Source organism: Salvelinus alpinus, chromosome 25 (assembly GCF_045679555.1).
Source record: "Salvelinus alpinus chromosome 25, SLU_Salpinus.1, whole genome shotgun sequence".
Classification (NCBI taxonomy): Eukaryota; Metazoa; Chordata; class Actinopteri; order Salmoniformes; family Salmonidae; genus Salvelinus; species Salvelinus alpinus.
In genome coordinates, this window is record NC_092110.1 from 22,942,245 (window position 1) to 22,954,244 (window position 12,000).

Genomic DNA, 12,000 nt, shown 5'->3' on the forward strand with positions numbered 1-12,000 from the left:
TGACCAAATAAAGTAAAGAATAATTACAAGTAAAATAACGAGGCTATATACAGGGGGTACCAGTAATGAGTCTATGTGCAGATGTACAAGTTAGTCGAGGTAATTCACTTCAAATCTCTCAGACATTGTTTACATCCCTTATATCTACATTACACGCAGCTACAGGAAACAACAATAACGTCCAAGACTACCCTGCCTGCCAAAAGAAAACAAAGCCCCCACTAATCCTTTTATAGTAGCTCCTCTGTGGGCCTCTATTGAGAAGATGACATCATCCCAAATGAGAAACTTGTGTTTCTGCGACATGTGTGCATGTTGTTATTGTCCCCAACTCAGCATCTATCTCAGTATCATGACAACAAATAAGATATCTGCAAGCCAATTAAAGTGCATTATCAAATCAAACCACACTGCTCATAACTAAGCCTCTGAGACAATTGAGGTAGCACAACAAATAGCCCAGACACCTTTATTTAATTGGACCAAAATCCAAAGGGTAACATATAAAATACAATAATGTTTTACAATTGTGAGAGTAAGTTAGACTTACACAACATATTAAAGGGAAATTGATATTACACAGATACTACATATTATTGGCAACAGTCCACATGTGAATGACTGATATTGCTTAGACATTACATCATGTGAATCTACAATAGTTATTCTGTTGCTATCTTAAGCATTGAATTATGCTGCTGCAACCCCATAATGTTACCCCCTAGAATAGCCACTTTGAAGCAATCTAACTACACTTGATAGATTGCTGCGTATTACACTAGATTAGCAACATAATCAGGGTTTCTTCTTGGTCTCTTTGTAAGACAGGTAGTAATGTTTGGATCAGCCTTCGCTTTGTGATCTTGCGAAAGAAAACTGAAGAAAACTGTCCAGCCTCTTAAAGATATAGTACACATCTCTCAGGAGTGACCATCCAGAAAGTAGTGGTGCCAGCCCCTGCAGTCTCACGTCGTCTTCTTCTTAGGTGCCGTGTAACTAGCTGTGCGGTGCTCTTTCCTGACATACTTATCATGGCCCTCCCTGGGAAAAAACATTACAAAAACACCAGGATGAATCGCAGGGAATCTAACTTTCTCGTAAATCACTGCATAGATGTCAATGCAATGATTTGCTTGAGTTATGTGGCCATAGTAGTAGTAGTATTGTGCAGTACCTGAAGCAGCGGTTGCAGTACAAATCACCATCACAGGTGTGACAGCGGATGGAGGCGTCCTGGTTACAGATGCAGCACCAGGGAAGCTCATCCTCGTCACTGTCTAAATCCTGACAGGTTACGACAGCTGCTGGGGTTCTCGACGACGTTGAAGGAACTGGTGTCTATAACATAGATTAAACAAATATATATATTTAATTTTGTTCTTTTACTATCTGCAATTTATTTGTGGAATTCTATGAAGTGTGTGTATTCAAGGAGGACTGCAGGTTTATTACCGGTTTCATGTGAGCGTCTGTCTTCTCTATGTTCCTAGGACCGCTGTGCTCAGGAGGTATGTTGTAGCCACTGGCCTCATCTAATGCAGCTTCTTCCGTGAGCTGGGAATGAGTAAACAATTACCACAGTTTGCTTAATCATTCATATTCATATTCACCTTTACCAGATCACAGCTTCAATTGTCTCTTTCAATTATGACTATTATAAGTAAAATGGCAAAACATCAGCCCCATGTGGTTATGAAAAGTAGCACTATCTTAAAAGAGGTTGATATGCATCGCCACTATGTGTAGGAATGTAAAAGAACAAGGACTCCGTTGAGATAAAGTACATATTCAAAGTAGGTTCTGCTTTTAGTTGCAGACCTTTTTCAGTATCCTCGTCATGGTCTCTTCCTCAGTCTCGTCCTCGCTGTCAGGGTGTTGGAAGTCTTCCATTGTGACTGAAACAACATAACAGAACACTGTTACAGCACATCATTACAACACAGATGACACATCACATAAACAAGAAAACAGATTTGACCACACTGACGGTTTCCTCTCCTCTCTTTCTCTCATAGCTATGGTGTGATTCTGTATGAAGTATTTATATGGAGGAAGGGGGGGGGGGGTTAATATCTACATTTAGTAATTTACCCTTGTCAGGGTCCTGTCCCTTGAGCTGGGCCAGCCTCTTGGCCATCTGTAGAACCTGTTCCTGGGAGCAGCGGTCCCGTCTCAGGTCCTCCATGGCGTCGGCCAGCAGGCGGTTCTTTTTATCCTCCAGCTGCCTGGCTGCATCCTGCAGCCCACCCCCATTATCCAGGTTCTCCTCCAGCCTGTCCCCCTCCTGCTTATTCAAGTTGTTCATGGGACCATCCACACCTGGAATGGAAACATGGTTGGAAAATAGATTCAGCATTTACAACAGCTTGATAGAGTAGGAAGCCATTGAATTGTTATCTTTGAATAAAGACTAATCTACAGTAATATCTCACTTTTTCATTAAAGTTGGTATAGTTACAGATGGGAAGAATCCAAATACCTTCAGGATTTGGTTGTTGGGTGTCTATGACAACTTCCTCTGACAACTGAGTGATCAGGTCATTGGCTTGTTCTGTTGGGGTCCGAACATCAGGGGGCTGGTGTACCTGCACAGAGCCACAAAACTAACTTATTACAATAATGATACGTCACTAAGACCTGAAGAATTTGGATACAGTATGAATGAGGTCAAATAGCAGCAGCACAGAAAGTTTTTGCCTTCATGTGTATGTGTATATGTGTAGTCTAATGCTCAGACTCACAGGTAGAAGGGCTTGGGAGGGAGGACATCTTCCCTGTAAGGCTGCCAAGCGGTCCTCCATCTCCCCTGCAGAGGGTACAGGCTGGAGAGGAGCCTTCAGGGCAGCCAGGCGGGATTCAATCTCTTTTTCTGACGGGATGGACTCTAAACAAAAGGTTGGCCACAGATATAATTTCAGGTATCAGTAAAGATATAGGCCTATTGGAACATAGTGTGTTAAACAATGCTCACTTGGTTTGGTGTCCTCTTTCAGCTTTTGCAGCCTCTCAGCGATGGCCAGGTCCTCTTTACTCAGACGTTTGGTTGGAATGAGGCCTAGTTTGGCATTTCTGCTGCCCCCTGTTTCAGGGGGTGGAATCGGTTGTCCTTGTTTGGCCTCAAGAGCAGCAACACGTCTGCGCAAACACAATATAAAAGGCGTTATGATATCTACCGATAAGCGACATATAGCAAACAGTCGACTGACTCATCAACCTACCTTTACTCACTTTTTGTAGTTTTCAGGAGGGGACCATCTTGCGGCATTGTTTTGGTTTTCTCCACTGCCAAAACAGTATTCAGAGAGCAAGCAAAACCAGCGCATCAAATACCATGTTATTGAATAGGCATAATGTTTTGGTAGAAAAGCAAAACTACATTATCACTCCACCTTGTGAGATTCCCATGACATTGGTTGCAGACCTTCTGCTGGGTGTTGCCACAGCGAGGCACCACTGCGTTGAAAGTCAGGCAACCCGAGCAAAATGAACGCCCACAGTTCTTACAGCCCAACTGTAAAAGATGACAATCAAAACATAAAACAAGGAGTTCGAACCTGTACCAGATGATTTGACAATTATAGGCAGTAAAATATTCAGATAACTACAGCAACTGAAATGAGTAACGTTACTAGGGGGTAGAAACAAACCTCCTTCCTGAAGAGAGTGAACTTTGATGCACAACAATAGCAACGGTTGTCCATTTCGCCGGATTTAGAGTAATGTAATCTGGTTGAACCGCCACTACTGCTATCGTCTTGCCATCTACGTATGATACAGTCATTTGTCAAATAAACATAAAACTAACTATTTCATAGCTAGATTTGTTTAGACTATCCAGGAAAAAATCCATTGATCAATCAGGAAGTCCACCGGAAGTTGCATGTACATTAAGTCTAGGTTCAAAATATAACTGGCCATCTTCAACCTAGCATTCCTTGAGCGTGCAGCCACATGATAAATGTAGTCCTAAAGTATAAATGTAAAGCAAACATATTTTTATGGAAGATATTATATTTGAGTGGTTTTGGAGTCCACAGTAAATAATATACTATCAGCGAAAAATACATTTAATTTTTCAAAAGAGTTTCTCGTTTACTAACGTATTGGTGTGACCATCCAATCAGCTTTGTTCATATCTTCTCGCGGTTCGAGTTCAAAATACACAGAGCAACCAGCATGAAAAGGACAACGACCCAGTCCAGTGTTGTTTAACTTTGACAAAAAATATACATATTTTATCAAGAAAGTTGTTGAAGAAAAAATATATATCTAGCTATCTAACAAGGTAAGATATTTTTGATATAACGTTAGCCTAATACGATTTGGAAACCTAGCTTTGTAGTAGGTAGCTAACCAGCTAGCTACTGTGGCTAACTTGGCTAATGCTAGCCACCTAGCTAGTTATTGTTATGTAACTACTGTAGCTAGCGCTTTTGCAAAAATATTTCAAAGCGTGATACCTTGCTTGTTACTTGCCTTGTAAAATATTACAAGTTGTCCAAGAGATGTACTTGTGTGGCTTGTCATTGTTTGTGTCTGCTGTTATTGTAGCTAGCTAGCTGACTTACAGAAACAAAATGGCAGAAGGTGGAGAAGCAGACTGGGAACTTTGCAAAGAGAACATCCAGCCCTTGAAGAAAGGTCGGGCCATATCAGTTTTACACCAGGCACTCAGTCAACAGCAAGAGGGTTCGAGCTCTGCCACCAACCAACACAAACAGTAAGGATGCCTTTATTAAAGTACTTAACTATCTACAAACAGGGATTTGAGTGCCGTGCTTGGGATGGGAGGGAGAGACAGCATAAAGTGGGACTTTTGCTTACTAGCTACCTAACGTTAAATAACCAGTTTTGGGGCAGTTCCACAAGGCATTCTGGTTCTTGGCTTGGCTGAATGGTGTGAATTTACAGTGCTGGCAATATGCAAACAGGCCTATTGTTTTTGTCTTCAGGGCTTTTGAGTCTGAACTGAGAGTGTATGATGGAGATGACCCCCTTGATGTTTGGGATCGGTAAGATGAAAAGGATTACTCTGGCCAAGACTGTAATCATACCTGAAGGAGTATTACAGTGTGTATGTCTTAATGTTCATTGATAATGTCATTATTGTAGCCAGATAACATGGTTCCTTTTGAACAGGTATGTTAAATGGACAGAGCAGACCTATCCACAGGGAGGAAAGGAGAGTAACCTTAATGTGCTTTTGGAGAGAGCTGTGATGCGCTTCACAGAGGAAAACAAATATCACAATGACAGCCGTTATGTTGACCTATGGATCAAATTTGTAAGTAACCCTTGTCCTTTGTTCATACAGCTTTAACATGTGACAAGTGTCAATCAAACAAGTTGTATTCATGGCTATGTATGTACTCTGTCTTCCTGTATTAGGCGGAGAGCGGTCACGAGCCTTTGGATATCTACACATATATGCGAGCCCAGGGAATAGGAGTACAACAGGCTTCCTTCTACATTGCCTGGTCTGAGGAGTATGAGAATCAGGGTAACTCTCGAACAGCAGACAGTGTCTACCAGGAGGGCTTCAAGCGTGGGGCTGAACCTCTGGAGAAACTCCTGCAGTTTCACAAGTATGGATCTACTTTAATTCATTTTTTTACTGGATCTACTTCCATGCTGTTTGAGGTGGTTTTAGTTTTCCTAGCATGATTCAATGTTTTGTGTCATCTGTTGCAGGGCTTTGCAGGCGCGTGTGTCCCGGCAGGTGATGTCTGGAATGGTGAATGAGGAGAATGACGAGGAGGAGGAAGCTGAGGCAGCAAAGCCTGAGCGGGTTTCTCTGGTGGATCTAAAACACAGGGGGAAGAAAAAGGCTGTTGCACCCATTAGTAGAGTTGGTGCAGCACTGAGCAGTAAGCTAATGTCTCTTTTCAAAATTATAAATCATTCCAGGTTAAAGTGTCATGTTGGGTTATGTAATGTCATAAAGAAGAATATATTTATGATTTTTGACTCTATATTACTTGTTTGTTCACAGGTAATTCACGAAGCCTACAGTTACAAGGCCCACCAGCTCTGGCCAGCAGTGGTCAAAACAGTCGCCTTGTGATCTTTGATGAGAACAAGGCTGTCAGTGCTGAGCCCTCTGAACCAAAGTTGGAATCTTGGATGGCCCCACCCCCATCGAGATCCAAGGAGAACGAGCAGAGGCCTGAGAAATGGAGCAACGTAAAGGTATGAGACACACAGTAATGGGACTTAAGGCTTGTTATAATTTATGACTGAATTTGTGTGTGCTCTATTGTAGATGCCAATGAAGTCCAGGTTTGGTCACAGTGTTGTGGCTCTGCCCATCAAGCCAAACTTCCAGCCCTTTGTGGAGGAGTCGGATCAGCCTCCAGCTATGTGAGTGTAAACTGAGATCATCTTAATCATAACTAACTGAATTAACTACTGCGGCGGGAACAGTAAAGATCCATTTTTCTATTCAAAGAAATGTAGGTCTAGCAATAAATTATTTCAAAATTGTGTGACTTAAACCCAGCAGTAACCCTGAGCTGTATGCCTTTGGCATAGTTTGTTTCTGCTCCAGCTGTGTTTTAGTTATTTGTTCTGACACCTTATTCCTCCAGGACACCGTGTAAGATCAACCCAGCTGTGAATTCAGTGTTGTCTGCACGAAAGCCCTGCAGGGATGAGACTCCTCTGAAGAGACTGCAGCAACAGCAGCAGGAAGAGGGGAAAGCTCTGGAGCATAGCATGTACTGCAAGGAGCTGCTGCTCAGTGGCGCCTCCGAGTTCTGCTTTGAGGAACTGCGGGCTGAGCGCTACCGACAGAAGAAGGCAGGGGGCAGTGGCAAGGAAGAGCAAGCGGGCTCTGGTCTTCCAAACTGACACATTTCCACAAGGACATGTTCAGTGTTTTATCATTAGGTAGCAGACTATCAGTGTCATCATGTATGTATTTTAGCATTTGTGTATATAAACAGTTTGAAACTTGTCCCCTGTGGGAGTCAAACCCACAACCCTGGTGTTGCAAGCGTCATGCTCTACTAACTGAGCCAGACGGGACCACTAATAACACACTATGTATCTGTCTTTCCTCTTTATTATTTATTTGCCTGCTTCATGTAACCTCCCAGTGGAATGAACCTTTCAGTGGTGTAGGCAGGGCGTGAGAATGACTGAGAAATCCAGAGGTGAGAATGACAGGGTTCAATTCATATCGATGCATAGCTGTCACTGCTGTGTATATATACAGTACCAGTCAAAAGTTTGGACACACCTACTCATTCAAGGGTTATTGTTTATTTTTGCTCTTTTCTACGTTGTAGAATAATAGTGAATACATCAAAACTATGAAATAACACATGGAGTCATGTAGTAACCTAAATCGTCAACATACACAACAAATCAACATACACTACTGTTCAAAAGTTTGGGGTCACTTAAAAATGTCCTTGTTTTTGAAATAAAAGCATATATGTCCATTAAAATAACATAATTGATCAGAACTACAGTGTAGACATTGGTAATGTTGGAAATGACTATTGTAGCTGGAAATGGCAGATTTTTTAAAATTTTATATCTACATAGGCGTACAGAGGTCCATTAGCAACCATCACTCCTGTGTTCCATTGGCACGTTGTGTTAGCTAATCCAAGTATAATTTTATAAGGCTAATTGCGCATTAGAAAACTCTTTTGCAATTATGTTAGCACAGCTGAAAACTGTTGTTCTGATTAAAGAAGCAATAAAACTGGCCTTCTTCTGACTAGTTGAGTATCTGGAGCATCAGCATTTGTGGGTTCGATTACAGGCTTCACAGAACAGCGCAAACTGGCTGTAACCAGAATAGAAAGAGGAGTGGAAGGCTCCGGTGCACAACTGAGCAAGAGGACAAGTACATTCGTGTCTAGTTTGAGAAACACGCCTCACAAGGCCTCAACTGGCAGCTTCATTAAATAGTACCTGCCAAACACCAGTCTCAACGTCAACAGTAAAGCGGCGACTCCGGGATGCTATTTCATAGTTTTGATGTCTTCACTATTACAATGTACAAAATAGTAAAACTAGAGAAAAACCTGGAATGAGTAGGTATGTCCAAACTTCTGACTGATTCTGTTGGTTTAAATGTACCCCCACAGGTCTTGTGGTAATTGTTGCCTGTGAACTGGAGCCTGTCGTATGACTCACTGTCAGTAGAGGGCATGCATGAGGAGTTCTAGACCGCAGAGTTCAAATATGGGCTACTTTGCATGTTTTTCATCTGAGGTTATTTGAACCTCTAATTGAATATGAGATGAGTATTTGTATTTATTTGATATGGATCCACATTAGCTGCTGCTACTCTTCCTGGCATCCAGCAAAATTAAGGCAGTTATACAATTTCATAAACATTACAATTACATTCATAACAGATTTCACAACACTGTGTGCCCTCAGGCCCCTACCCCACTACCACATATCTACGACACAAAATCCATGTGTACGTGTGTGTATAGTGCATATATTATCATGTGTATGCATGTGCCTATGTTTGTGTTGCTTTACAGTCCTCGTAGTTCCATAAGGTGTATTTGATTCTGCTGCTTGCATCAGTTACCTGATGTGGAATAGAGTTCCATGTAGGCATGGCTCTATGTAGTACTGTGCGCCTCCCATAATCTGTTCTGGACTTGGGGACTGTGAAGAGACCTTTTGTGGCATGTCTTGTGGGGTATGCATGGGTGTCTGAGCTGTGTGGTAGTTGTTTAAACAGACAGCTCGGTGCTTTCAACATGTCAATACCTCTCACAAATACAAGTAGTGATGAGGTCAATCTCCTCCACTTTGAGCCAGGACAGATTGACATGCATATTATTAATGTTTGCTCTCTGTGTACATCCAAGTGCCAGCCGTGCTGCCCTGTTCTGAGACATTAGTAATTTTCCTAAATCCCTCTGAGGCACCTGACCATACGACTGAACAGTAGTCCAGGTGTGACAAAATTAGAGCCTGTAGGACCTGCCTTGTTGATAGTGCTTTTTAAGAAGGTAGGGCAGCGCTTTATTATGGACAGACTTCTCCCCATCTTAGCTACTGTTGTATCAATATGTTTTGACCATGACAGTTTACAATCCATGGTTACTCCAAGCAGTTTAGTCACCTCACCTTGCTCAATTTCCACATTATTTATTGGGAGATTTAGTTGAGGTTTAGGGTTTAGTCAATGATTTGTACGAAATATAATGCTTTTCGTTTTTGAAATATTTAGGACTAACTTATTCCTTGCCACCCATTCTGAAACGAACTACAGCTCTTTGTTCTGTGTTGCAGTCATTTCAGTTGTCATCCGCATACATCGGCACTCAAAGCCAGTGGCATGTCGTTAGTAAAGATTGAAAAAAGTAAGGGACCTAGACAGCTGCCCTGGGGAATTCCTGATTCTACCTGGCTTCCATTAAAGAACACCCTCTGTGTTTTGTTAGACAGGTAACTCTTTATCCACAAAATAGCAATGGGTGTTTTCTTTTAGCAGATAATGTCAAAAGCAGCACTGAAGTCTAACAAAACAGCCACCATAATATTTTTATCATAAATTTCTCTCAGCCAATCATCAGTCATTTGTGTGAGTTCTGTGCTTGTTGAATGTCCTTTCCTATCAGCGTGCTGAAAGTCTGTTGTTAATTTGTTTACTGTAAAATAGCATTGTATCTGGTCAAACACCATTTTCCCCAAAACTTTACTACGGGTTGGTAACAGGCTGATTGGTCGGATATTTGAGCCAGTAAAGGGGGCTTTACTATTCTTAGATAGCGGAATGACTTTTGCTTCCCTCCAGGCCTGAGGGAAGGCTTAAATTGTCCGCAATTATCCTCAGTAATTTTCCATCCAAGTTGTCAGACCCTGCTGGCTTGTTGCTAGACAACAATAATTTTTTCACCTCTTCCACACTCACTTTACGGAATTCAAAATTACAATTCTTGTCTTTCTGAATTTGGTCAGATATACTTGGATGTGTAGTGCCAGAGGGTGTTCTTTGTTGCTGGCATGTCATGCCTAAGTTTGCTAATCTTGCCAATGAAAATATCAATAAGGTAGTTGGCCATATCAGTTGGTTTTGTGATGAATGAGCCATCTGATTCAATGAATGCTGGAGCTGTGCCTTTTTTACCAACATTTTGTTGAAGGTGCTCTAAAGCGTTTATCTTTGTCTCATAATGTAGTTTATTCTTTTTATTCAGTTTAGTCACATGATTTCTCAATTTGCAGTACGTTTGCCAATCGGTTGTGGAGCCAGACTTTTGCCTCATCCCTCTCAACCATAAAATTGTTCAATTCCTCATTGAGTATACTGCTCTACACAAGCCCTTGTTGGAGGCTAAAGGAGTAAACACTCTGCAACGAGCTGCACTGTCAAACTGCCATAAACTAACTCAGTTCACTATATTTGATGCGGCCACATTTATCTTAATTATTCAAATGAAAATATTACATTCTCTAACTGGAGGATGTTCTTGCATTTTTTTGTTATGGAGAACACCCACAATGATATAGCTACTTGTCATATTGTATCACAGCCAGAATCTTAATTTTAACTTCATATTTTCTTAATTGTCCGAGGGAGGTCTAGTCTGACCCTACTGATATAGTAACAAGTAATCCACTGTGATGATGGGATACATGGCTGCTCAGAGGGCAGATTTGATGACTGGGTGGGAGATAGGTGACTAATTAGCAAGTTAAATCCAGCCTCCTTAGTTGGGTTGTGTGAGCAGCAGAGCAGGCCTAGTCACTCCCCTGAGACCTCTACCACCAGGCTGCTGCTGCTACACCAAGGAACTAGAGGGAAGGACATCCTAAATCACATTTACTGCTGGAAGAATTCACATAGAAACCCACCCTCAAAACACTGTATGGACCTCACCCTTCATTTTGACTGGATCTGAGTGCCTCTCAACTGGTGAGTCCCCGAAAGTAAAATGTTAATTTTGTGAGAATAGATACACATACAATGTTTAGTGTTATTGCAATTCTGTATCTTAGCTGAATCATTTGTATTCCTATTGGCATGTTTGCTGCAGGACTTATTAAATGCTTATCCAGATAGTTCTTGATGCAGAAAATCCATACCTCTCTCTTCTTAAATCCAGCTGTGGAGAGGCTACTATCTATGCTTAATAGGGTTTTTCAAGGCCCTAGGAGGAGGACTTTTGTCTGGCCCTGTTAGTTTGATAGGCAAACAGTCAGGCTATTTTGACCATGTCTCACAGCTGGTGCTTTTAAACTATGTCTGTTTTTATTTACAACAGCAGTTAATAGCAAAATTCCTGTTCAAGCCATTACTTCACTTAGCAGAAGTCCTTGCAAGACCTGGCGTAGCTCATTGTAGGGTTATGCTGAACTAGCCATAGAAAAGGGACAGGTGTATGACAGCTAATAATGTCAGAATAATGCCATGTCATGCTTGACAATGACATGTTAGGATGTGGGCTCAGAGGCTGCTGCTCACTCGGAGGTCCTCAGGTCATAGAATTGATGTGGGCTCTGACCACTCACTGATGACCACTCACTGAGTCAACCACAACCACGGTCAACACTAAAGTCCTGAGGCGGTCTCCCCCATTCTTGAATATTGCCCAGGGCAAATCCTGAGTAACCCTACTAAATGTCATTGAAATTGAAATGCAAGCAATTTACGTTGTCTCTTATGAAGAGAAAGGCTTCCATTGAATTACTATAGCTACAAAAGGTTAAAAAGGCCTACTTTGCAATGCGTGTATCATTACCCCCAGTTTATCTGGTGACTCATTATTTTAATCAGAAGCAGTAGCAGCCTCATCAAGCGTGACAATGCATGACAAACAACAATATATGTGTACTGTTCAGCCTCTGGCTAGCACAGCAAGTCACTATCGTTATTGCTTAAATTCAATGTGTCAGTCTCTTTGACGAAAGTCACATTTTGAGATTTGTATTGCCTCGTGTTTGATTTTGAATTATATTACAATCTTAGCCAGATAAATAGCATAGAGGCCATAGACAGAATGCATATTGTTATAA

At 41.6% G+C, this 12,000-nt stretch overlaps 2 protein-coding genes across 2 annotated transcripts; one reads left to right on the forward strand and one right to left on the reverse strand.

Annotated features, from left to right (window-relative positions):
• Positions 1–455: 455 nt before the first annotated feature.
• zfyve19 (zinc finger, FYVE domain containing 19) lies at positions 456–3,878 on the reverse strand. The gene is made up of 11 exons (XM_071366219.1): positions 3,648–3,878; positions 3,390–3,511; positions 3,229–3,282; positions 2,972–3,135; positions 2,742–2,884; positions 2,480–2,585; positions 2,092–2,319; positions 1,819–1,895; positions 1,453–1,554; positions 1,175–1,338; positions 456–1,041 (listed from the first exon to the last, which is right to left on the reverse strand). Exons 1-11 carry the CDS (start codon positions 3,699–3,701, stop codon positions 966–968), a joined length of 1,290 nt encoding a protein of 429 aa, XP_071222320.1. The 5' UTR covers positions 3,702–3,878; the 3' UTR covers positions 456–965.
• Positions 3,879–3,937: 59 nt separating this feature from the next.
• Positions 3,938–7,053, forward strand: bub1bb (BUB1 mitotic checkpoint serine/threonine kinase Bb). The gene is made up of 9 exons (XM_071366220.1): positions 3,938–4,285; positions 4,552–4,720; positions 4,953–5,012; positions 5,140–5,284; positions 5,389–5,585; positions 5,692–5,867; positions 5,993–6,189; positions 6,263–6,360; positions 6,588–7,053. The coding sequence occupies exons 2-9, from the start codon at positions 4,578–4,580 to the stop codon at positions 6,847–6,849; spliced, it is 1,278 nt and encodes a 425-aa protein (XP_071222321.1). The 5' UTR covers positions 3,938–4,285; positions 4,552–4,577; the 3' UTR covers positions 6,850–7,053.
• The last annotated feature ends 4,947 nt before the right edge of the window (positions 7,054–12,000 follow it).